This window comes from Rhinolophus sinicus, chromosome 7 (genome assembly GCF_057876585.1).
Source record: "Rhinolophus sinicus isolate RSI-liver-muscle chromosome 7, RSI-T2T, whole genome shotgun sequence".
NCBI lineage: Eukaryota > Metazoa > Chordata > Mammalia > Chiroptera > Rhinolophidae > Rhinolophus > Rhinolophus sinicus.
Window position 1 is genome coordinate 36944610 of NC_142507.1, and position 27259 is coordinate 36971868.

Sequence of the window (27259 nt, forward strand, 5' to 3'; positions counted from 1 at the left end):
TTTAAATTTATAATGTAGAATTGTTTATTAACATCTAAAGTTACCCATAATATAATGTTACATTAAAAAAACCCAAATTATAAAACGGTATAGTATGATCTCATTTTTATAAAAAGACTAGCTATGTATACAGACATATTGATCAAAATGTTAATAGTGGTAGGATTCTGGATGATTTTATTTTCTTTGCAACTCTCCATTATTATCTGAATTTAAAAAAAACATTCATTTGATCCATTATTTTCTAATTTAATCATTTCCATCATGAAAACAATCAAGTAGATACTAAAAAAAATTTTGAATCATAATTTCACTTAAACATGCAATTTTCAGTTAAATAATATTTTTAACAATTGAATTTCTGAATGCAAATCAAAATGGTGGATCATATTCATTGTGATGCTATTTCTGATTAAAGTGGGCCTCTAACAAAATGATCATGATAGCTTCATGTCTATATAAATTGTTCTTTTATTTTAATGTCCATAATTACCCGTCTCTCCTCTCTCTCTCTCCTCCCTCTTTACTGGGTATCAAACTATAATTTGGCATTTTTAGTAGCCGCTTATAATCTTCCCTTTTAAAAGATATTAATTTATATAAATAAGACATTTACAGGTGATCCATATAGAGTAACATACTCCTGGATATCTTAAATGCTAACTATAATTGCACTTATTATAATTATACAGCAATTAGCATTATTGTAGGGAAATGGAAAATATTTTTGTAAATTCCTTTTCTCAACTAAGCATAATTGAAAACTTTCATTAAGAGTCAGTTCAAAATAATAAGAAAAAAATAGGGCAAATGCTGTATATGATTACTTGTCTTATATTAATGTTAATTTTGTAGTTCTTGCCAGTTTCAATATGTTAACACAAAGACCTCAGCACCGTATTAAGAAGTAAAGCTATGACCTATAAAATGTGACAGCCCCAAGAAAACTAGTACACCATTATTCATTTTCAGTAAAAAGTGTGACAGAATAGTGATACATATTGTGCCTTAGAACTTTAATAATACAATACAAATCATTTATACTATAAATTGCAACGAAGAACATGTGCTGGCATAGCTAGGCTCTACACTTTCTTTGGGCTCAAAAAGTTCAAGGATGTCATCAATCTTCATTTCAGATCTAGTAACATAAGCGCTGGGTTTTCTAAGTAGGATTTCCATAAATTCGAGAAGCGTGACATTGTAGCACCATCAATAACTCTGTGATCAGCTGACCAGCTCACATTCATTATCTGTGCCTTATATACTTCTCCTTTCTGGTTAAATCGGGGAAGAGCCTAGGAATAAGGAATAGAACAAAGAGTCAAACTTCACTTGTTCGAAGTGCAAGCTCCAGCAACAGCAGTGCTGAAAGATCAGGCAAAACCCCTCCTTATAATAGAAAAGAAATGGCCCTCCCAAAGGACTTGAAAATGCCAACTCCTACTTTGTTTATTTTTGACTATGTGCCTCAAGCTTTCAGTTTCTCCAAGGTGTTTCCTGTTCCCTGTACAATTTCCATATGTACAGGAAATTTCAACTCCGATTTCCATTATTTCACAAATGTTGACTGAACATCTGCTATGTACCAGGTAGTCTTCTAGACTCTGGGGATAAAGCAGTGAACAGAACAAATAATCCTTGCCCTCTTGGAGTTAACATTTTAACGGGGTGAGACCGACAATTCAGGGAAATACGTAAAACATAGAGTGCGTCAGATCGTGAAAAGTGCAAAGGGAACAATACAGCAGTTTGGAAAGGGGATGGAACGTAGGCAGGGGATGGAAGTGGAGGAGAGGTGGCATATATTTTGAGGCAGTGGAATGGGAAAGCGCCACCAAAAAGGCTTCCTCACGGAAGTTAGTGAGGAAACAAGCCATGTGGATACTCCACTAAAGAGACAGAGGGGAAGTGTGACGGCAGTGCTGGAGGAGCAGCGAGCAAGCAGGGCGTCCGCAGTGGGGCGGCATGGTGCGTGGTGGGAGGTGTCACATATGGGGCACAGTGAAGGGGCACACTGCTAAGAACCACATTTTCAAGCTGTTTTTGGGAACAGACCTATTTTTTTTTTATTTCTATGAATTGCAGGCTATTTAAAAATATATATATTAAATATGAATTACTAAAAAAATGAAATAGTCTTTTGAAAATATGAAGACCAAAATCAAGGTTAATATAGTGACAATGACATTTAGTAATGGTCGTATTGAAATGATATCCATGGGCCAGCCTGGTGGCTCAGGTGGTTGGTGAGCTGTGCTCCTAATGCTGAGGTTGCCGGTTGGATTCCCACATGGGCCAGTGAGCTGTGCCCTCTACAGCTAAGACTGTGAACAACAGCATTCCCTGGAGCTGGCCGTCAGCCAGCAAGAGCTGTGATGAGATGGAAATGGTATCCAGAACATTACTGTTTTAACTCTGGTGGCTTTCAACCCTGAGTTAATAGGGATGTCCAAGCCCCTTTCCCCCAAATTCTGATTCAGTTGGTATGGGGTGAGTTTGGACATTTTTTCCAAGAAACCCAGATAATTCTAATATGTAGCCAGGGTTAACAATCATTGCAACCCTTTTTCTAAGTTAGTTTCTCCTAAAACATGGCAACAGATCACCTATGTTGAAATGACGTAGGTTTTGTTTTAAAATGTAAGCTCTGGGGCTCTGTCCCCAAAGCCAAGAAATCTACATTATAAAGTAGCACTCCCAATGGTTCTTGAACAGAGTTAAATTTGAGGGGGAAAAAAACTAAACAGTGTTTCACTTTGTTATACATAATTTGGATTGGCTTACTATTAGTCTCTGATATTCTGAAACGAAGATATTTTGATACAGATTAGCTATATTTGTGATTCTCCATAAAGAAAGTATGCTGGGCATAACCCACAATGGACACAGAAACAACCCAGATTACTATTACACCATTTACTATACACAGAGGCAACCACCAGAATTGTAGGCCTGGTGCTTGGGAAGAAATAACAGGCTTACTGAGCCAAACACTGCACTAAACCTACAAAGTGAGGGGAAAACCTCAGAAATGGTTATTCTTCTTTGTGTTTACTCTCCCAATTTGTTTAAATTATTTTTCAAATATTTAATAAACAGACCTTAATTGATCCAAGAGCCCCAATTGCTACTTCAGGTGGCAATATCACTGGTTTGGCATAGGTACCACCAATCTAGAAAAAAAAGAAGAGTAGAAAATTAAGCTTTTGAAGAACAAATGGCAAATTAAATTTTATGTTTTTAATTGAGCATATGATCAGAAACCTTAAGAAATGGTTTATAAGTCTGAACATTACTATTACTCACTGATCCAATGTTGGAAAGAGTAAATGTTCCTCCCGTAAGATCAGTGGTGCTAAGCTGACCCGTGGAGCCCAGTTTCTGGAGGCGGTTCAATTCAATGGCAATGTCAAACACAGAACAGAGCTGAACATTTTTCACATTAGGGACAATCAACCCCTGCTCGGTATCCATTGCTATCCCAATGTTATGAGAAGCCTGAAAAAAAAAATTATACAGTAGGCCTTTTCATAAACTAACAGGAAAGAAAGGATCAACCTTCACTGTCTTGAAAAAACTACCAAAAATTATTTCACCAGACTGGTGATGACTTAAAAGATTTTTAAAGGATTTCAGAAAGATTTTTTGAAAAAGATCATTTTTTGTTGGTAAGAATATAGGACAACAGGCTATTTCCAAACACTGTTACTGGAAATGTAAGCTGGCATAGACTTTGTGGAGAATATTTAACAATCCATACCAACATTTATAAAAAATCTGTGTTAAGGAGATAAATACAGACGAATGTAGAGATACATACACAGGGATGTTGACTTCAGATTGTAAATTTGAGAAACTGCAAATAATCAAAATGTTTATAATAGGTCACTGGTTAAACAAGATAACAAAGCTGTACTTATTGACATGTGATGATGTCCAAAATATATTAAATGAAAAAGAAAAAAGTTAAAAGAAAATTTTTTACAATGTTAAAAAAAACTATGTATAATTCCATATATATTTTTAAGGTTTATAAAAAATAAAAAATACTGGAAGGATGCATATCTCAACATAAAAAGTGAATTATCTTAGGGTCATTGAATAGAAAGTAAACATCATTTTGTCCGAATTTTTTGCAACTGGCATATACTTAATCAGGAAATTGTAGTAAACACACAGGAAGGTTTAGATCTCAGAATATCTAAGCTCACTTCTGCTTGTGTATTTCTAGTGAGTAATATAAGTAACGATTGGCATCCCCAAAAGAGTTCTCAGTCTTAAACTTTCACTCCAAACAGAAGAGTTCACTCAAACAGAATTCTAACTTCCATTACTTTTCTCATTTAAATTGTTGTTTTAAAAATTGCAGGAAATCCATTTTGAGGGTTTTTCTTTTTCAGGGAAGGATATACAGGATGGGTAACACAATCCATTGCCTCACAGTCATATATTTCCATTATTTTAAGCAGAAAACCTACAGGGCTTGAAAATGAAAATCTGCATACCTGAACAGTATAATTATTAACTAGTAAAACCAATTACAATAACAAATTACACTTCAGTTTAATATTTTATCCCAAGCCTTTAATTTTGTCTAAAAAGGATCACTATGTGAGGTACAATAGAAGCTTCTCTGACAAACACATTTGCACTCATCTTCTATTTATAAGAAGAACATTTTCACAACACATAGCCAACCTTATATGTTATATTCTGGCAGTTTTCATCCACAGAAGCATTAAGGATAGGAAATTGTAGTAATCCCAAGGAAGCAGCCTGTTTAACAGAAAGAAAATGCAACTTTACCACTTTTAACTTAGAAAGGTAAGGGATTCAAAGCAATAAGAAAAGGTGTAAAGGAAGAACTCTTGTTTACGCAGAGTTTAATTTCAAATCTACGCATACCTAGGTGTATTACTTTCAAGCAGTGTGGACCTATGTCCCCTAACCATTTAAGAATAAAAGATAAAGTAGTCAGGTAGTTTGTAAGCATCAAGATTTTCAAAATAACTATCCAGACTGACCAAAGTACCAGAGAAAATGCCTAAATTCTAAGTGATTTCCTTACATGCAGAATCTGAAGATTTCCAGGACAAGCAAACCTGTATTTCAAAAAGGCAGTAAGCTGTTTCCCTGTGTAAAAAGAACAAGTGATAAGGATTTCCAAGGGCACCGACCATTAGAGGCTAGTGTTCCCCTCGGTGTCCTTGGTCAAGTGAAGGGCAGAGCTGGCGCACATGTACTTTAAAGGCCCCCGCCTGGAGGAAGTTCACTTTTATGTCTTTCCGCTCTGCCTTCTTCTCCCTTATTCTCTCTCCCTTTTTTCTCTTCTTAATACCATTCCTCTTCTGTCTATATTCAGATTTCCCTAACTGTCCCTAAAATGTTCTTTATAGCTGCTTCTCTGTCCATCTGGGAGCTAATCATAAGGTTCACATATTGCATTTGGTTATCATGCCTTGTATTAAATTTTAAAAATAGGAAACTAAAAATGCTTAAGATTGTCCTTAAAAAGAATTCCCTCTTCCTGTACCCTCAACTAGTCCAATTAACACTTCTTTATATGCATTGTGTGTTAAATGTTATTTTTGTCGGTGGCTCAGTGGTTTGACAGAAAAAAAAATCGTATCCTTGAACTAGAGAGTTAAGGAAAGTATTTTCAAGCATTTGATTTTGGTAACTATAACTTTAATCTTTACATAAAAATCTATAAGGTTAAAGTGTTACACATAAAAACAGTATTTTGAGTATAATCCAAATTTTGTAAAACACAAACCAAGGTGTATGTCCAAGGATTAGAGGTCATTTTCTCCCTGGTACAACACTTTGTAATATTTTCCAAATATTCTGAAACTTACATAGGCAGAAAAAAGTTATTTTAAAACAAATAAAGCATACTAAGTTTTATTTTCAAAATAAAGATCAGGTATTTCATTCAGACTGGAATGCTGAAGAAAAACAACAATAAAACAAATTCAGTATATTATAGAGCTGGTCTATCCTTGCTCCTAAACAGACTTGTCACCAGAAGGAAGTAAGACAGGGGTGTCCAAACTTTTTCAACGTTTTTCACCAAGGGCCATATTCGGTAAAATACACAAGTAGCCAGGCCACTCACTCGAGGTGAAGTACATATTGCCTCACCTGGTTTATTTAAGTAAACTAAATATATTTTTGGAATTTGCTGCGGGCCAGTAAAAATGGATAGCGGGCCGCAGTTTGGACACCCCTGCAGTAAGAGGAATCCAGTCTAAAACATAGAGGTGCGCCTTCCTTTCTCACTCTTCAAGGTCAAGTTCTCCACTGGGGTCTTCATCTTGTTCTTCCCCAGTGTGAGAGCCTTACTCCAACAGTCCTTCCTACTCAGATATTGTTAACTTTCCATTCTCCGGCTCTTTCCCTCAGACTACAGAGCTGCTTAATTTTTCTGTAAGGGTGTGCAGGAGGGCAGGGAGCAGGTGGAACCTTTCCTCAGTCTCCCCCAAACAACCACTTTACCCTCTGTACCTATGCCCTGTCTGCCTTTTACCAGATTTTTTTAGAGCCTCTTCTAACTCAATTTCTATTGAGCGAAGCAGAGTTTGCCAAACCAGAATGTGCCTTTTTGGGATACTGATTATTTTAAGATGGTTATTTTTAAGAAACAAGATTCAAAACCTTTGACCTTTCCCCTAACTGCTTAAAATTCAGAGGACCTCCTCCAGGAAGGGAGCTAGTATCATATATAACTATAGTTTAATATGAACTAGTATGTGATAGACAGAAAGAACCTAGCAAGGCCCATGTTCAAAGTTCTCTCTGTGTTTGTTACAGATGGCCCAGGAAACATTTATTTACCAAACATTTGCTTTCCTATCTCCATGTGAATTGCCTTCTGCCCTTTGAAGTCCAAACCACTACTCTCACCACCTTTCCTTAGCTAAAGATGGCATATAAACCTTAACTACCATTTTTGGGTCTCATATTCTTATGGAGCCCTTGTATGTACATATGTAATAAATTTGGTCATTTTCTCCTGTTAAGCTGTCTCATGTTATTTGATTATTAATTCAGGCAGAAGAACTTAGAAAAATAGGAGGAAAATTATTTTTTCCTCCCCCACATTGTTCATTCCCCAAATAACTGCAAGCAAGCTTTTACCCCAACAATACTTCATTCAATCAGTTCTGGCTGAGGCACTCTGGACCTCTTAATTACTAACTCAATAGCCTATTCCCATCCCTTACTCTGTTTAACCTGTGATGCATATGACTGCTATCTTCTCCCCTCTTAAAGCTTTTTTCTTCTCTCTTGGGTGTTACAGGCTGAATCGATGGCCCCAATCTGTCACACCTCTCTGTATACACACTCTTTGGTAGTAATGCTCTTGCAAGCCAATTCTGAGCTTAGTCATGTGACTTGCTTTGGTCAATGAGTAAACTCAATGCAGCAGAGCTGGAAAAAACGCTTAAATTGTGCTCCCTCTCTTCACCCCTTCCAGTATTACAGGACTATATATAGGCTAGTCTACTAGGAAGATAAGAGAGACATACGGAAGAGAAATGAGTCATTCTTGTCGAGGCCGTCCTACACCAGCTAGCCACTACTCGACCTACTAGCTGTCTGGAGACATATGACTGACCTCTGCCAAGATTAGCAGACTGGTCCTGCTCACCTGCAGACTCATAAGAAATAATAAATGCCTGTTTCAAACCATTAACTTCAGGGGTGGTTTGTTCAGAAGCAATAGGTACACCTGGCTTCTAAGTGGCTTTTTCCTGGTTTTCCTCTCATCAGACCACTGACACCACTTACCCTCTTCCATTGTCTTTGCCAACTCAACTTCTACCTACCCCTTAAACAGTGATGTAAAACCCTTAGCCTTCTTTTCTTCTCATTCACATACAATTTGGGTGATCTCATCCACGTGTTTCAATTGCCGTGCCTCTACAGATGACTCTATAGCTGTAATATAGTCCAGATCTGTAATTTATTGACATCTATCACATCTGTTTATAGAGCATCCACTTGCTTGTTAGCGTAGTTGCTGAAAAGATGGAGATAAAGAACAGTTCTGCCTAAAGAGGCTCAGCGTCCAGTGAAGAGACAACTGAGTAAACACTTGCAATACACTGAGATAAATTCCAACGGGAAACAAAAGGGTGTTTAACTCAAACTGTGACAGCCACAGAAACATTCTGGAGGGAGCTACACCTGAACAAACTTTGGTACTTAAGATGTGCACGTATTTGATCAAGGGAGGAGGGAACACTTCAGGTGAGTTGCATATTCCAGCAACTGCTCATATGCATATCTTACTTAATCTGACTACAGCAGAGGGAGTGACTGAGAGAGTCAGGACCAGAGAGGGAGGCCGCAGAGTCATAGCAATATTTGTATGCCACTCTAAGGAGTTAAGAAAATATCCTGGAGGCAATGAAAAGGAACCATTGAAAAGAATCAGGGAAATAATAAAATAATTTGATTTATCGAAGATCAGTCTTGGTGCAATGTAGAGAAAGGGCTGGTTGGAAGTCACACTGGAGTTAGAGGCAACAGTATTGTTATTTTTGAGTAAAATGGACCAGAACCTAAAACTTAGTTTCTCCATTTGTTAGCTATAAATCCTTGGCAAGTTTCTCAACTTTCTGGGCCACAATTTCCTTAAATGGAAAGTGGGAATAGCAATGTTTACATGTCAGGGTTATTCTGAGAATTCAAAGAAATCACTTATATAGCATGTTTGGTACGGGGTCAGGCACATGGTAGCAGCTGCATAAGTGGCGGTTAGTGTGAACTGAACTGTGAGCTGCTCAAGGTCAAGGGATGGTTTGGTCTTATTCCATTTTATACTGGTCCCAAGGCCTAGTACTAGAAATGATTCCCAGAAACCTCAATGTAAGTTTGTTAAATAAATGAAAGTAAATACATGTCAGTGACACGCAAAATCAATACCAACTCTCACATTTGTTCACATCAGGGCTTTGCTCGAGTGATCCTTTCAGAATTAAAGGCTTTATCTAACTGATAGGACAATCCTCACCTAGCTCAAAGAGGTAAGTAGATGAAACTATGACTAGCAAATTTCAATTTTATAAATTCCTATGAAACAAAGAAAGCATGTGCTTGTACATTCTTCTATGTGATATGGTAAGAAGTAATATTTTTATTCAAACCCACAGTTAACATATTGCATATTTGCAAAACAAAATTTAAATGTCCTGCTCAACCCTTGTATGAAATCAATGAAATCTCACCTTTAAGAAGAAGGGCATAAAGGAGAGTTTAATTCCACGAGCGGAAGCAATGGGTTTTAATTCTTCTCGTAGCTTAACCAGTTCAGTAAGGTCAACGTCATCGCAATACCCAAAGTGAGGTATCTTCAGGGCTGCAGACATGGTCTTGACCATCGCTTTCTGAAAGCCTGGAAAACATTAACTCTTTCACTGCGTTAACTGATTTTAAGGTTTTTTTCAAAATGTGTCAGAAATCCACAAAAAACAAAAAGTTGATATTTCGACTATTTTACGCATTTAATAATAACAATTTGAGCTGTTTTGTATATAAATAACATTATTTTATGTATAAAAATTTCAGATATATTCATTCGGACATATCCAACTGTCGTGGCAAAAGACTTAAATATGTATATAATTGATTAAAATTCTTAAATCCTTTTTTTTTTTTTTTTTACTAAAATAGAAGGCTCTCTACTGCTCTTTACTCTCAATTACATTGTTCCTTTTGGAGCTACCATCTTCATTACATAACTTAAAAGCCACTAATTTCAATTCTGAAGCACTGATTGCAGCACAACACCTAGTATCAAGTATAATAATGTAACAGGTAACTGCTTTCAAAGCTGTGGTGTACAAAAAATTTAAAAGGATGCAAGCTATGCATTTACCTAGTGGCTTTCCTGCAAAATCACTCTTTTGGAAGTTATCATCCTACGAGTTTATAAATAACAAATCAGAAATAGTTATTTTGAAAGCTAACTAAAAATAATATTTAAAATGTCCTGAGTGAGTCTTCAAAACAGAACAATTATTCGTATACAAGTTTATATTCCAAGAAACCTGTTAACATATGACTCTTCAGAAATTAACAGTATAAATTGAGACTTTTCCTGGAAAAATTGTTATTTCATCATTAAAAAGAAATTATATGCTGAATTTGAACTTTTCAGTAGGAATTAACACACCATTTTATATACATGGACCTATTGAGGCAGCTTCCCCCCAAATAAATTATACTATTACCTTACAGTGCTGTCCGTATTACCTTTTATGGGTTCTGTTCTGTCTTTGCCTGTGAATACCAGAGGTTTTGATATTGCTGTAGGAATAGTCCTGTCTTTTGGTTTGGGTGGAGGTGGCATAATTTCAGCTTTTGGCGAAGGAGGTAATATAGCTCCTGTCTGTTTTTCCAAATAGTTGAGAATGTCTTCTTTAAGTATTCTGCCATCTTTTCCTGAGCCAACAACTTCACTCAGCTTAATCTAAAAAATTACACATTTTAATGCTAAAAATAAATACATCCATCATTAAGTCCTCTAAATAGAATTTAATGAACTGAGGGTTAAAAACATCTCTGCCCAGGGGCCGTCCTGGTGGCTTAAGCGATCAGAGCTCCATGCTCCTAACTCCGAAGGCTCCCGGTTCGATTCCCACAAGGGCCAGTGGGCTCTCAACCACAAGGTTGCCAGTTCAATTCCTCAAGTCCTGCAAGGGATGGTGGGCAGCGCCCCGTGCAACTAAGATTGAACACGGCACCTTGAGCTTGAGCTGCCGCTGAGCTCCCGGATGGCTCAGTTGGTTGGAGCGCGCGTCCTCTCAACCACAAAGTTGCCGGTTCGACTCCCGCAAGGGATGGTGGGCTGCGACCCCTGCATCTAGCAACGGCAACCGGACCTGGAGCTGAGCTGTGCCCTCTACAACTAAGACTGAAAGGACAACAACTTGAAGCTGGACGGCATCCTCCACAACTAAGATTGAAAGGACAACAACTTGACTTGGGAAAAAAAAAACAGTCCTGTTCCCCTTCCCCAAAAAAATCTTAAAAAAAAAAAAAAAAAAAAAGATCTCTGCCCGGTAAGTTAGTATAAAGAAATAATACCATTTTCATTATCTTAATAGAATGCTATAAATTATAGCTTCCCTTCATAAGTCATCATGTTACTTTTGTACATACTGTTCTTTTGCCCATGTGGTAACAATGCAGTATATAATCCATAGCTATTTATGGAAACTCACAGATTTAAATTATCAACTATTTTAAAAATTTCTTGCATAATTCTTATTTGACTTTTTTCTATTTTTGGAGACAACGGAAGGAGAACTGAGTTTAAAGAAGAGTTAAACACTACAACAAATGTAGACCAATGTTTCTGACCTTGGCTATCAGTAAACATGTAATAGTAAAATAATCATCATACAAAAGCTCTCTCAAATTAGTTTTTTTCTGATGATTGTTTTAGAAACATCAGTACAAAACACTGAATTTAATTTTCTTGAGGCATATTTGGAATGTTGAGTTCCTTAGCCCAAGTTAAGGGTCAAATACTTAAGTTTTATTATTGCTTTCTACAGAATAAACATAGATGATATAATTCCAATTTCCACTAGACATTCATGATACTTTTTCGAAACATATAATCTGGCTTTATTTAATCGCTTTCTACGTTTGATTACAGAGATGAAATATTCTCACTAAATTTAATTGTATTTAAATAACACACACAGCTTGGATATCCTCATACATACTGTGAATTAGTTAATTTCTCAGGACTAAGTCCTGCTTCATTTGTATTAGTGCTTCTTTAAGGATGACCTCAAAATAATAAAGGACTTTATATTTCAAACATTCAGTTCTTAACAAATGAACTCTGATAATTTAAACAAATAATTTTTAGGTAGTTACAACTGTAAATGCCATTGCTTTTTAATTTTAAACAAACAATTCATAAATATGCAAACTGCAAAAAAAGAAAAGGTGATGTATAAGAACCCATCCACAATTTTATTTCTAGTAATTATACAAATACTCTAGTTATTATACACTTCCTTAGGAAGTGATATAGGAAAGCCAAATCATGTTTTTCTACAGCTAGTTCTTCTATATAATTAAGAAAAAACATTGGTAAAATGCTTTATAGCTTCCAAAGCAATATATGAGGTCATTATCTCATCTGATGCCCTTAAAATCTCATGTTCCTTATTATTATTATTTCTATTTTCTATTCTAAATAGTCTTCATATTTGAACACATTTAATGGTTAATAAATTGTCATTAAGGGTTTATAACATAATTTACCTAAGCATTTCCCTGATTTTGAACAAAGCATTTCCCTGATTTTGAACACACGTACCTTCTAAATTTTGGCTATAAAACACTGGAAGAATGTATCCTAAATTATTTCCTTGGGATAAGTTCCCAATGGTAGGATAACTAGCTGAAGGGAGATGAACATTTTAATGACTCTTAATACATATTTCCAAATGTAAACTTGTGTTCTTTTCCCACTGTAACTTAATTACTTCTCTCAAAACCAGACAAACAAAAAGCCTCCACAGTGGGGAGAACTCAGGCTTTAGAACCAGTCATATTTGTGTTCAAATCCCCGGTTCTGCTACTTACTTGGTTGTAGGCAACTTAACTTTGCTGCCCTTTCTCACCTGCAAAATGGGCGATAATCCAAACCACCTTGCAAGGTTACTGTGAGGATTAGGGGTAATGTCTGTACAATGTCTAGCTCATACGTGCTCAAATAATGAAGGCAATACTTGTTGAGGTAGTACACAGTGATGAAGAGTTCTGGCTTTCGAGTCACAGAGATCACAGAGATTCACTTCAGAATTCTGGCTCCACCAGTGTTAGCTGTGTGACCTTGGACCAGTTACATGACCTCTCCCCCTTATCTCAGAGTTGTGACGATTAAAGGAAATACTATAAAAATACTTATCACCTGGGAGCCACCTTCCCTAGAGGTTAAACACCAAGGACAGGCTGATAAGGGAATGCAAAAGACAGACTCCTTGCTTCAAGGCAATACTATTCTAGGATTATCCCCACCTCCCTGGGATCAGGTCACATCCTAGAGACCACATCCTGGCCTGGCCCAGCCCTTCTCCCTTCTTTTCCTTTCCCTAAGCTCACTCCCAGTAAAGGTGTTCACTCTTTCAATCAATCACTCAATTGCTTAATGAATCAGTCAATCATACCCAATCTCTATCTGTGTTTCTAGGTCAACTGATCTAAGACATTAGTATACAAGTGCTCATTAATGGTAGCTCTGACTGTTATTAGGCTCTAAGAAAGAATAAAATCACACTCCTCAATTAATATAAGTAATAAATTCACAATTTTCTTCTCATTTCTCACGAGTACTTTTATGCAACTATCACATTTCAGTAACAGGCATTTTGATGTTTTATTTAACCCCAATTTAAGCCATCTCATCATGGAATAGTTGGCTAATATTTCACAGACACAAATACATACTTTCTAAGTGATCTCCCACTTAAATGTTAAGAAAACGTACATTGTTTTCCATTGCCAGGCGGCGCACTGCCGGAGTTGCCAGTGTCTTCTGGCCCTTTATCTCCTGGTGAGTGTGTTCGTCATGCGACACAGCAGGAGTTTCAACAACGTCTTCTTCTGAATCTGGTAACAAGGCAAATTTTTACTCTTTAGTTGAGAGTGTTTTTTCTTTTTATAAAAAAAGTTAGTGGCATATAATATACAAATAAATTCAATTTATAGTCAAGAAGCATAATTTTGGGCTATTTCAGAATGGAAAAACAAATGGGTAGAATGTGTGTGTGGCGGGGGGATACTGGTATCTGGTATTTTTTAATGACTATTAACTGGTGTTTACTTCATTTCTGTTAAAATCGTGTAGCTAGCTACAAGTTAAAAAATGAGAGTTTTTTCATAACTTTTAAAACATGTATTTTAATCACTTTCCTAATAAATTTCTCATTAGCATGAAATAAGAATCAAATGTGAGATAAATTACATGAATGAATCATGCAAAATCTGTGACAAACGTTTTCCTAAGATGATGAGACAAGTAAAGAGTTAACAGGAGCAAGCTTGTGGACTAACAGGAATGAGCTTAAACATTATAACCACTTGGTTCTAACTCCCCTGGCCAGCACTGCACCTGCAAGCTGACAAGCACCTTACACCCATCATGGGTGGGAACAGAACAGTTCCAATCGCAACAGCAACCCCCTGCAAGCTGATATCCAATCGCAACAGCAACCCCCTGCAAGCTGATATCCATCATAAATGGGAACAGGACAGTTCGCAGGAGAAAACAATTGTAACAGCAGCCCCCATGCAAGCTGACAAGCACCCTACATCCTGCATGGAAAAATATAAAACCCCAGCACTCCTTCTCATCAGTGCAGCTGTCCCTATCGGGCTCTGCCATGGCAAAACTTCCCTTTGCCAGAATTCGCTCTCTCATTGACTTTCAATAAATCTTTTCTTACTCTTGTAGTCTCGTAAATCCCTTTACATTCTGTGAATGACCAGGGATTAATTCTATACTAAGACATAAGATAATACAGCATCTAAAACTTCTGTCTGCTTTGAATGTGACTTAAAGAATACTGTAATGATTTTATTTTCATGGTTCATGCTAATTTGGTTGATCTATTCTCTAACTAAAGTACTGATATAAGAACACTATCTAGGGCTATTAGCATGTATTTTTGCAACAATAACAACAAAAGTTTTTGAGAGCATTTAATTCTCAAAATCTGATGCTAGGAAACCAATGCTGCTTGGCAGAATCTCTGTGGGATTTAGTGAATTGGAGACCAAACCTTTGAAAATCAGCAGGCAACTGAGTTTGCTTTGACATTCAATTCTAAGCAAGTAAAATTGTTTCACTGCTGCAATTACAGAAAGACAATCTATTCATCCCTCCTCACTAGTCTATGAATTGGCCCAGTGGAGCTCTCAAAGTTCACCTAAGGGAGAAGAAGGGAAGAAAACTTGTATCGAACATGAAGGGTAGCAGAATACGCCACCCGAAAATATGACTGTAGTTCAGGACATGCCACCCCAAAATATGCCACTTTGTATACTGATTATTTGCAGGCACCTCTAAAACAGCTAACACAGGGAGTTGTTTCCGCTGAACTCTCCTCATCTGCCCTAAGACAGATTTTCTAGAAGGGCAGATGAGGAGAGTCATAAATCTTCTTCCTACTAGAAGCTTCAGCTACCAGGGAAAATTGATTCTTAGGGGAGAAGACTAGACAAACTTTGTCACAAACAATCATAGCTCCCATCTATTTTTTTAAAGGCCCATTCGTTATCTGACCTAAAAATCATTTACTCTCCCCTAAGAGGCCTACATTCCCTCCTCCCCTATCCCTATTAAAATGATATTTAAGCCCAAATTCCAGGCCACCTCTCTGAGTCACTCATTTTTTTCCTCGGTGTCTCCGATTTACACCAACTACACGTATTAATGAACTTCTCTTTTTCTCGTTAATCTGTCTTTTATTACAGGGGTCTCAGTTAAGAACTCAGAGGATAGAGGGAAAATTATTTTTTCTCCCCCACAAGCACCTATTATATGTCAAATACTGCACTACATATGCAATATCTTAGTCTTCACTCCAACTTTATAAGATAGGTGTTATTACGCCCACTTTATAGATTAAAAACAAAAGTGAGGCTTGAAAGATGAAGGGATTGGCCCAAGGTCATACACCTAATAAACTGTGAAGAGCTGGAATTCAATCCTACGGCTGACTCTGTCTGTTCTGTTTCCATTAGTTCCCAGCCCTAGCAAATTTTCTTTCTGGTCAAATAAGCTGGAATACAACTCCTATAGTGCAAGACATAATTTTGTTAAAAAAAAATGTCTGGAATGATATACACTAATGTGTTTAGAGTGGTGATTTATGAGTAGGAGGAATGTTTTCATTTTCTTAGTTTTGTTTTTCTATATGTTATAACTTTCTACAATGCAATATCCTTTTATAATAAAATAAATTAAAGAAATAATAGGAAGGCTGCAATAAGCGATCTTCCAAGCTTTTGGAGGCAGCTTGTCTTAGTGGATAAAGACTCAGGACATTTGAGTTCTAAACTTGGCTCTGTTGCTGCCATTGGGCAAATCACCCAACCTTTCTAACTAATCTGTTAAACTCGAATACACATGCATAAGAATAAGTCAAATCATAAGTGCGAAACATTTTACAAATTTCAAAGTGTGATTATAACAGTAATTATATCATTGTATAAAGACTAAGAGTCAACCAGCCACCTGACTCTTAATTCAGACACCTTCTAAACTTCTAAATGACACTACTGAAATGTCTTTATCTCAGTACTTATGGATAGATTGCTGGCTTAGGGCTGGATCACAGAACTTATGCTCTGCCAGCGCCCAACATCAAAGCTGTTTCCTAGATGACATAATGTTGGTGTATCACAACGAGGTTGTAAAGACCTTCTGGGGTATAGAACCAGCTGTGTGCCACCACTGGAACAGCCCACAATTTTAGTTTTCCTCTATAACTTTCTCATAATGAAGTAATTCCCCTTTGTCAGGACAGGTATTGCTTGTAAGCCAAGGTTGCTGCTTCTTCTGAATGTTAGTCTCAACTTTTCATTTTTATTTTCCTTCTTTTCTCTTCTACTTCTCTTCAAGAAGTTTGGCTTTCAGAAGCACCACTGATGAGAGTGCTTTTTTGTTTTTGTATCAGTGGCAAACAGAGCAATCCCATTATGTTCAATTTAATATTTGCTTATTACAACTTTTGTTATTAGTGACAAGCGTTCAAGGCCTGAATCTTTAATTCCTGAGACAGCCCGTTGCTTCTTTGAACTCTAAGGTTTCCAGAAACTGGGACTCCATATAATTATTACTGTCCATGTTTTTAACATGGTAACTGGTCAAAATATAATCCTGCACCACAAAGGACCTTTTCTATTCAGCTTCTAAACTCCCAAGTCAAATCCTGTAAGTTATTAAAAGTAAGCATCACATTTAGTTGGTACCCAATGACAAAAGGACAGCAGTAATCAATTGGCAAAATAGATAAATACATTTACAGTACCTTTTAAAGCTTCTGTTTCTATGTCTACTAATGGCTTCCCCACATAGGCAATATCGTCTAGATTATAATACAGTTTTTTAATTACACCATCATAACGACTGGTGATAGTAACAGAAGCTTTATCACTTTGAACTTCACAGATGCTGTCAAACTGAGACACTGTATCTCCTTCTTTTACAAACCTAAAAGAAAAAGACAAATGCCACACTGAATTAGACCAGTATCCATGAAGCCCAGTATTTAGTCCCAGATGGTATACTGAAGAATGTTCCAGAAAAGACTATAATGTCCAGAATTTCTTTGATGTATCTCCAAGAAATACTAAAATTTTAATACCCATTCATAGATCTAGCATCTAAAAATTTAATTAAACTTTCAGGTTTTTCTGTCCCACCCATTCCTTAGAAGAAGTTCTAAAAATGTATTTTAAATGTGTTTTTTCCTTTTACTGTCTTATTAGCCTTTATCAAACTTTAAGGGATGCCTATTGTTTCTAGAATTAACTTAAAAATTTGATATTTCCAATACACATCCGTTATAATTTCATGAATTTTGCTTGAGTTTGCTCAGTCTTTTTTCTAGATTTTAGCCTGTCCTTGTCCTTGTATATCAATCCCTCTATCCCCATTATCACTTACCATAATCATTTAGGTATGCTTTACAAGCTTCCCCTAGATAGTCTCAGCATAGCAAACAGAACAGGAGGAATGGGACCAAACCTAAAGCATGTCATTTTGGTACTAATACCATTCTTTTTTTTTTTTAATTTTTTTATTAGGGAACATTGGGGAAGTGTGTTTCTCCAGGGCCCATCAGCTCCAAGTCATTGTCCTTCAGTCTAGTTGTAGAGGGCGCAGCTCAGCTCCAAGTCCAGTTACCGTTTTCAATCATTAGCTGCTGGGGGCGCAGCCCACCATCCCATGCGGGAATTGAACTGGCAGCCCTGTTGTTCAGAGCTCGGCTCTACCCACCTGAGCCACCCGGCTGCCCCAGTACTAATACCATTCTTGATGCATCTAGCACATTTATAATTTATCACCATCGATTCTTCATTAAGATAATTGCTCAGTCATTCTTATTCCTTGTCTTCCTGTCTTAACCAGTTCTCAGTCCATAATTAAACATCACCCATGACATGGAAACTAGGTTTAAAAGTACACATACGGGCTTTTACTTCTAGAATGGTGGAGTAAGGCCTTCTGGAATTCTCCTCCATAAAAGCAACAAGAACACTTACAAAAGTCATCTTTTAGAGGTTAGTTTCTCTTCTTTTAGTGAAATCAGGGTTGGGCAGTGAAAGGAGTTTTTAAAAAGAGGGAAAAACAATCCTTCATAAATCACATCAAATAAAATGCCGTGAAGTATGAATTGTATCACCACCATATTGGCAACACAAACTAGTTTTATTGCATTAAAAAAAACATATAGAAAGAAGTTTCTCAATTTAAATAGATTCTTACTTATTTTTACTCTAGTTGTTTTAACATTTACTTACATTTTATTTTCAGAATAACTTACCATTCTTTAACAGTTACTTCTCTAATCCCTTCTCCAATGTCTGAGAGTTTGAATTGAACAATCTGTCCTTGTAGAGCTGCAAAGACAAGGAGAAATGATCATTAAATATGTAACATATTGCTAAGAGATGCTTTTACATGTAAAATAGAAAATATTCTCAAGCAGAGGCAGAAATTATTCCATTTCATAGCTAAAAAAGCATTTCATAATTTTAAAAAGCATAACCATCATTAATAATCATCAAAGATTTAAACAAATTAATCAATGACAGACCCACTGACACAGCGACAGAGCTTACGTTTTCCAACTTCCAAAATAATGCTCTTTTACAACGGTGTAGAAGACCCATTTGGCCAATGAGATTTTGAAACAACAGTAATGAACAGAATATAGAACATGATATTGTACTAAGGGAGATGCCACTGGATCTACTTGTTTTGTGTTATGAAACTGGACTAACCAGTAAGGGGCTGCTTTGAAACCTCTTTTGACTTCATACAACTATTCTCATTCTTAGTGGCTAAAGATCAGTCACATTCATGAGCCCGGCCAACCCCCAGAATCCTGAGAAATAATAACTCATAGTTGCTTTAAGCCACTAAATTGTGGGGAGGGTTGTTATTCAGCAGTAATTAACTAATAGGGAGTCCCATCTGCAATTCCAGATCTATAATTTTTGAAAAAATTCTTTCTGGCAGGAATGTGATAGATGGAGTTGGTGAAGGAGTAGAAGACAAAGCAATTAAGAGCTACTGCAGGTTAAGAAACGGAAGTATGAAACTTAATATATTTACATATTTTCAAAGCTATCTTAAAAGGAGAAGAAACATACAAGATGTAAAATTAATAGGTCGTCGTAATCAATTTCAGGTAAGACAGGAATCAGGATGGCTTCAGGTTTCTAACTATTTACGAAGTTAGGGAATATAGGAAGAGAATGTATCCCAAGCACCTACAACAGTGTCTTGGCACATAGCAGGTGACTAGTAAATACTTGTGTTGAATTAATTTATATTCGTAACAATACAATGGTTTAGATACTATGATTATACTCCCATTTTCCAGATGATGACACAGAGAGAAATTAAGGAAGTTATTTAAAATTACACAGCTAGTTATTGGTAAACCAAGAACCCAAAGCTCATAACTGTTTAGACATGGGAGCTTGAATGACCTCTATTTTCTCTGAGAAGAGAAAAGATCAACTTTTTAAAATCAAAATCTTAAAAAAAACAATGGCAAAGATATGTGTATCTTAGGATATTGTAGAAGATGACATATAACAGGCATGGGAGGACTGCTTGATCTCAGGGGTTAGAGCTGTCTGGAATCCCCCAATTTTTCATTGCTAGCACAGACTAAGGTGCCAACTATCTGTCAAAATGTTAATGATATAACAAAATTCTAGGGTTCTTTGTCAGGGTTCTAAATCTAACATCAGAAAAAAAAGTTTTAGTGTCCTTGCCAAATCTAACACAAGCCTCAAAGTTGAGGCAAAGTAATTAAATGGTAAAAGCCAGAGAACTTTCTACTTAGGAGCTCAGGCTAGTTTTATCATGCCATCCTGAGAGGACAGATTAAGTGCCTCGTTCATCAAACAATAATACAGTGAATGCAAGTTCATAGACTATTAAGTCAACAATTTACCTTGACTGAGAAAGTGGTATCAGTGCCGACTATTGCACTTAGATGAGTCAGTTGATAGAGAACAGATGGCCCAAGACAACCCATTCCCAACATTATGAAGACACAAGTATTAAAGGAAAAGTGTGTGAATGGGGAGTGGGGTGGAGAAATGGATACATGTGGCAAGAGCAAGGAGGGCCAGGCTAGGAAAAAAAAAGGTCAACTATTTTATTTTGATAAGTCTCTAGTTAATTAGAAAAAAAGTACTAAGATACAAAACACTATTTTATATAGGTTATTTTCATATCATACTTACCAGCAGTTGTTTTCATCAACTGATGTGGATGACTATATTTGAATGAAGGATAACCAAAGAAACACACATATTTTGGCTTCAAAATATGAATATTACTATATGTTTGAAAGTAGCGGACACAAATCTGGAGATGAAACAAAAAAGTAAATGCTTTTAAAAGTGATCTTAATGGCTTCTTTCTGTAAGTATATATTGAATTTCAAGTCTATTCTAAAAGTAGAACAATGATTATCATAATACAAACAATATGAAATTAGGTAGGCCCAAATCATAATACTTGGCGTCAGTGACAATCAAGTTTATGAAGATTGGTTTTCTTAAGTATTTCTCTTCAAGAAATCAAAGGACTTCCAGCCATAGGACACAGAGAACATTTTCTTGTTTTTGTTTAGTAAAATTATACACTTAGAGTCAGATTTGTTTATATGTATTATGATCTTTGCCTAAAATTCCTTATGAAAAAGTAAAGGCATTTTTAGCAATGTATTCTGTATAAATACATTGGCTTGTAGGTGCACTTGAGTCATTAATAACTTCCTGAAATAAAACTACTAAAGAATTCAAAAGTGACTGTTAGTATCTAAAGACACTGAAAGATGTGCTGTATTATACCATAAAAAAATAATACAAACAGAGCCAATTTAAAATGGAGTCAGGGCTGCCATTCCAGAGGAACTGCTTGTACACCTGTCTGACTCCTCAAACCTTTGGAATGTTAAAAGTGGGCAAAATAACCTTTGGCATACAGCAGCATTGTTTTCCAAACAACTGTTTGCAAAGATAACAAGAAAGCAGAAATGACTACCTGACTAAAAATTAAAGACATTTTTTAGAAGTAGTATCACTAAATTTGCTTATCTGCACCTATAGAAATTCCTTCCTTCTATTCATGTAATTATTCCCCTTCCCTTTCTCATAAATACCCCTGGTCTTCACCTCTAATAGGACCACTATTTGGGTTTCTGCCTGAATCAGAGCTTCCCAGAATTGCAGTTCTTCTTGGATTTCAAATAAATGCTTGTTGCCTCTCACTTTGCCTTTAGCTTAACAGTAGCAAAGTTTTTCTTATCATAATTTACAGATGACTCTTTAGATTTAACTATTTTATATAACATCTTAGTATAATTAAAGGTATGTTATAGAAATAAGTAGGCATGAATGTATTCACCTTGATATATCAAAACCTAAGTGTATATGTGGAATCTAAAGAACTCAATAAATGAGCAAACTAAACAGAAACAGTCTCAGCGATATAGAGAAAAAACTGAGGGTTGCTAGATGGGAGGGGGTGGAGATGAGGGTGAAGGGGAGGGGATTAGAAAGCACAAATTGGTAACTACAATATTGCCACATTGATACAAAAGACAGTTTGCGAAACATAATCAATAATGTTGTAAAGATTTTGTAGGGTGTCAGATGGGCACTTGTCTTATTAGGGAGACCAGTTCACAGATGGTGTAGGTGCCTGACCACTGCACTGTACACCTGAAGCTGAATAATATTGTATGTCAACTATAATTTAATATGTATATATATAGTCACAGGATATGGAGTTCATCATAGGGAATAGAGTTGATGGAATTGTAATAGATATGTACGATGTCGGGGGGCAGTAGATTGGGGGAGGGGAGTTGTCACTTTGTGGGGTGTGAAATGTCTGGCTAGTGCATTGTTTTGTGCACCTGAAACTAATAAAAAACAAACAAAAAAACCTAAGTGTCTGAAAGGTAGAATATTTCATTTTGAAAGTTAACATTTCAATGTTATTAATACCTAATTAACTACATCACATGTAGTTTATACTTTAGTGATGATGAGCCCTTAAAATTTAAGTTATAATACATATTATGAATTATAGTCATGTTATATAATACATATTTATAAATAAGAATTTTGGTTTTTCTTATTAGCAAATAATATAAAAATTTGGCTTACTGACAGAAATAATAAATTAAAATTTTTACATGATTTTCCACCTTAATTTCCAAGCTATTACTGACTTCTGAAGGGAAAGGAAAACTGACGATCCTGTTCCCAAAACACGAATAATCTTAAATCATACAATTTAGCTTTACTTTAAGAGATCATTCTAAAGCAACTAATCTTTGTAATATCTATGTTATTCTTATTAACATTAACATTCAGGCTATTAACATAAAGCCTAACTAAAATAGCTTAAAACTTAGCAGATAAATTGTAGCAGCCCTCTTGTAACCATGAGGAAAATCCACATGACAACACTGATAATGATGAGCCACTTAATCTATGCCAGCTGCTATCCAACTTTGGGATACTTTGTATGCACAGACACTTAATTTCCTACGTATTGCTTGGATTTGATTACTCGCAGCTGAAACACACCTAACAGACATGCCTGCAACTGGAGATTTCCAGGAGAGTCAGTTATATGGGTCTGGAGTGGAGCTGGCTGGAAGACTGGGGAACGTTAGGAATCATCAGCAATGGATGGCAACTAAATTAAAAGTGGACGAGGTAACCCAGAAAGTGTAAGAAGTGCAGAGGGCCAAAGTCAGAACCCTTAGAAACACCAATATTTACCAATTGGGCAGGGAAAGAGGAGGAGACTGGGATGAAGTGTTCAAAGATGTAGGAAGAAAAATAACAGGAAGCTGGTATCACAGAAGCCAAGGACGGAGAGTTCTCAAAAGAAGGGAGGTCAGTGCCAAGTAAGGTGCTGCTGGGAAGAGCTTTCTTTTCCTGATTACCTATTTATTATCTTTTACAAATCTCAAGTTGTACAGTATCCTCTGGGAACTCCTCCCTGACCCCCAAGACCCTTCCTATGTGTTCCTGTAGCTGTATGCACTTGTCCCATCATAGCACTTACAATGCTGTGCTGTAATTGCTTGTTTAATGTCTACCTCTGTCTCTCTCTGTCCTCTACCACAAGGCTGTAATATAAAGGCTATAATCTCTGAGAGGAATGGTGTCTGTCTTATTCACATGTGCACCCCCAGTGCCTAGCACAGTACCTGGTGCATAGCAGGCTCTTGAAAGGTTTTGTAAGATCAGGAATGACAACTGTAGGAAGATCTAGGGAAGAGGGGATCCAGGAAGAAAACGCCATGCAAATAGGATGAAACACTATTGATATGGGAGAACTCCCTCACTACAAAAGTTTTAAGCCTCCTTCACTATAGAAATTTTAAATATGCTTTGCTTAGCTCCTTAGCTCCTGGCTTTGATTACTCTTCTAATCAGTTTCTGAATCCTAAAGATTGCTCCTAGCCTGAATCTCAGAATGTTTCTCACCCCTGCCTCAGATAACTACTTAAAAGTCTGTGACTTCCCAACATCCCCCAAGCCATTCCGGACTTAACTCTTGGCCATCCCAGAAACCAAAGAGGTTTTAACATCACCCCCCCCCCCCCCCCTGCCGCCAATATAGTTGTTGATTGTAGTTACTGAAGCATAATATTCTTTCCAACCCATTCTGGGCCCCCTGCCGCCAATATAGTTGTTGATTGTAGTTACTGAAGCATAATATTCTTTCCAACCCATTCTGGGCCCAGCTCCGGGACAACTGACGCCACCTAAATGGTTGAATGGCCATAGGCTCTATAGAGCTAACAGATTTATTAATTAAAATCTATTTTTCCTCATTTAGGGGCCTTGCGGATACAGAGGATACCACAGCAAGACTGCCAGTCCCAACCAAAGAAGCCAATGTGGTCTTCGAGGTGGATCTCAGGACCCCTTCCTCTCATCTGAGATCAGATAGGGCGACAGCTCCGTGAATCCCCCAATAGGTAGGGACAGCCCTACGACCCTGCCCAGCAGGAAGCAGATACAGAAAAACAGACCTCCTGTCCCTCAACTTCCCACAGAGATTTTATAGGGGTCACGTCTCTCAAGGGGAAAACAAGGCAGGCAGTTAGAGATAGGCAGTGGGTCTCTGCATTCCTGCATAACCCATAGTGTTCAACTGCCTAAAAGACCTCCCCTCTTTGTCCAAAACTTCCCCTTTTCATTGTAATTATCTACCCCTATGAGGAACAACTAGATCAAACCGGCCACTCACACCTGCGCAGTCTAAAAAGATGAGGTAATAGCCTCTTGTCAATCACAGGTGTCAATCAAGTGGTTCCACACCTGCAAAGGAACAGCCCATTTTTCTCATTCTGGAGAAAAAAGGATACAAACTCCAAGTCCTCACCAGTCAGAGTTTTTTGAGCCTCTTCTTTTGCTCGGCCCGCTCCAAACTCTTTGGAGTGTACTTTTTCTCCTAATAATGCCACCTTGGGCCCTTGAGCCATTCTCTACTGCTTGGGTCGTTCCTATTTCCTTTTAAGTGTGTTATCTCTTTTAATAAACTACTCTTTCACTTTATTTCTGTGTCTCGTTCAATTCTTTGCTCGAGATGCCAAGAACCTGGACATTGCGCCGAGAAAGACTCTCTCAGGTAACACTGATTACGGGATGTGACTTCTTTGGTGCTAAAAGACTGAAAGGGGGGAATTGCAGGGGGGATGGTGGTGGGTTGTAACTCTGGTGAGAAAAATGTTGGAAAAATATTGGTGCAGACGTACAAGACAGGTACAATGAAGCTCGAGCCTCTCTGCTCAGAGGCAAGTACCTGTGGTGTTTGTTATGCTTTGCTTGAGTGTCTCTTCCTCTAGATTTTAAATTCCTTGAGGGCAGGGGTCGTATTATCAATGTCTGGCACTAAGTGGCTGTTCAATGGAAGAAGAGGGTAAAGGGGGTCAAATATGTGGTGATGGAAGAACTGACTCTGAGTGCTGAGCAATGTGATATACACATGATGTAATACAGAATTGTACACTTGAAACCTATGTAATTTTACTAACCATTGTTACCCCAATCAATTTTGAAAAAAGAATATATCTCTGTATCCCCAGTGCCTACCACACTGCCCGGCACCCAGATGGTGCTAGGAGAGCAAAGGCTAGCCTGAGCCTGGGGTTGTAGACGGAGTGGGAGGACAACCGAGTCATAACAGAACCGCGCCTCGGTAAGGGGAGGGAGTGGGTCTCCAGACCCGTCAGCTCTCCACCTTCTCTGCCCTTCCTTTTACGTACATCCCGCCACCTCTGCATCACGCGTGCCCTGTACGCGTGGCACTGGGAGGACAAAGTAACACATTTCTCCCGGATGACTGCGGACAAATCACTCCTTCTTGACCTCAGATCTGCGCAAACCTGCTTACCAGCCGCCCAGCACTCTGGCTCCAGGTCCTCAGCACGCGCACTGCGGCCATCTTATTCCGGAAATGACAACTGCTCTGCGGTTGGAAGAGTTGCCTCTGCCCTGCGACCTATTGGGAGCAGGGAAACGCGCCTCCCCTGAACGGCCAATGGGGAGCCAAGGAGCGAGCCTCCCACCGGTCAGCCAATCAGGGAGCGGGGCGGGGCTCCGCTAGAAAGAAACAGAGCAACGGGAGGGGGAAGAAGTGGGGAGCAGAGCAGCCCAAATTTGTATGAAGTAAGACCTGAGGGAGGAGTAGGAAAACGTATCCTTTCTTCAGCTTGTATTGTAACCGCCTTATTAGAGAAAACGGGACATTTCTATACTTTGTAGCCAGGTTCTCTGTACCATTCGTTGAGTCATAAGTCTATACTGAAATACTTCCCAATGACTGGCATTTCTTACTCCCATTGAGTGTTCTTGACTACTAGAATTGACTTTTCAATTTTTTTTCATAGAAGATGACCAATGTCTAAAACACGTTATCAACATTATCTTTTTAGAGAATGTTGTCAGATGCAGCTGTCACAGACATATAAACTTAATTTATTTGCCTCTTGGGGAAATGTCAAATTTAGAGCCAGTAAAAAGATCAGAGCTTTCATAGTCAATCTTCCTTGAAATAACTAGAAAACCAATTTCTAGAACTGTCCAGGAGGATATTCGTCTGTTTTTGCCTCTTACATTGGAATGAAAACCTGCACAGATATCTAAAGAATTAGAGAAAAAACTGGAACAAAGACAACAAAATAATTCCTTAACATTGAAGATTACTTGCTGTGAAACAAAAGATATTTCACAAATTCACTAATATTATCCAAACTCACACTTTTTTTTGCCTTATTTGCCTTTCAGTGTATTTCACACACACACACACACACACACACACACACACACTATTATAAGCAATAAATATAAATGATTAACCTTTATAAGAAAATCTGAAATAGCCAAAACTTTAATTTTTTAACTTTTTCACTAACAAAACATGTTATAGGCACTATTACTATATTTGATAATATCACATGCATGTGTTTGTATAAAAAGATGAAGTAGCTGTGCCTTTGAAGTGAATTATTTTTCTTCCCAGGGTCCCTATCCCACCTCCTTCCTCTTAACTTTCCCTTCAACGCTACCTTCTCTCACCTATTCACCAGTTAATCCTTTCACTCAAAAGAAATAAAGAGCTCATTTTTTTCTCTTTCTTTAATGAATAAAAATGACTGATTATGACCCAGCAGTTCCATTCCTAGGTGTCTACCCCAAGAGAAATAAAAACATATATCCACACAAAGACTAGTACAAGAATGATTGTAACAATATTGTTCCTAAGAGTCAAAAATTAGAAATAGCCCAAATGTCCTTCAACAAGTGAATGGATAAACAAAATGTGATACATCCAAATAATGGACTTTTATTCATCCTTAACAATGACTGAAGTACTGGTACATACTTTAACATGGATGACCTCAAAATTTTATACTAAGTAAAAGAAGCCAGA

General features: G+C 37.3%; 2 protein-coding genes across 4 annotated transcripts in view; one reads left to right on the forward strand and one right to left on the reverse strand.

Moving 5' to 3' along the window:
- TRMT13 (tRNA methyltransferase 13) overlaps positions 1–24882 on the forward strand; it is a 74535-nt gene extending 49653 nt beyond the window's left edge. The window contains exons 16-18 of one of the 3 annotated variants that reach the window (XR_012491816.2): positions 19289–19460; positions 20511–20713; positions 24161–24882. The gene's annotated coding sequence lies outside the window, so the exon portion shown is untranslated. The remainder of the gene's footprint in view (positions 1–19288; positions 19461–20510; positions 20714–24160) is intronic. The other 2 variants (XR_012491817.2, XR_012491818.2) reach the window with 2 other exon arrangements.
- On the reverse strand, positions 1–25867 carry DBT (dihydrolipoamide branched chain transacylase E2). The gene is made up of 11 exons (XM_019747015.3): positions 25721–25867; positions 20533–20656; positions 18591–18666; positions 17073–17254; positions 13526–13647; positions 10267–10483; positions 9240–9406; positions 4702–4779; positions 3310–3501; positions 3105–3176; positions 1–1298 (listed from the first exon to the last, which is right to left on the reverse strand). Exons 1-11 carry the CDS (start codon positions 25769–25771, stop codon positions 1131–1133), a joined length of 1449 nt encoding a protein of 482 aa, XP_019602574.1. The 5' UTR covers positions 25772–25867; the 3' UTR covers positions 1–1130.
- Positions 25868–27259: the final 1392 nt, after the last annotated feature.

Excerpts from the sequence above, each read along its gene's own strand:
- DBT (XM_019747015.3), bottom strand. The coding sequence starts at position 25,771 with ATGGCCGCAGTGCGCGTGCTGAGGACCTGGAGCCAGAGTGCTGGGCGG. Across the intron at positions 13,648-17,072 it reads AGAAACAGAAGCTTTAAAAG|ATTCAGAAGAAGACGTTGTT; the intron begins GTACTGTAAATG and ends CCTTGTTACCAG. Across the intron at positions 3,502-4,701 it reads GCCAGAATATAACATATAAG|GCTTCTCATAACATTGGGAT; the intron begins GTTGGCTATGTG and ends TTTTTTTTTCAG.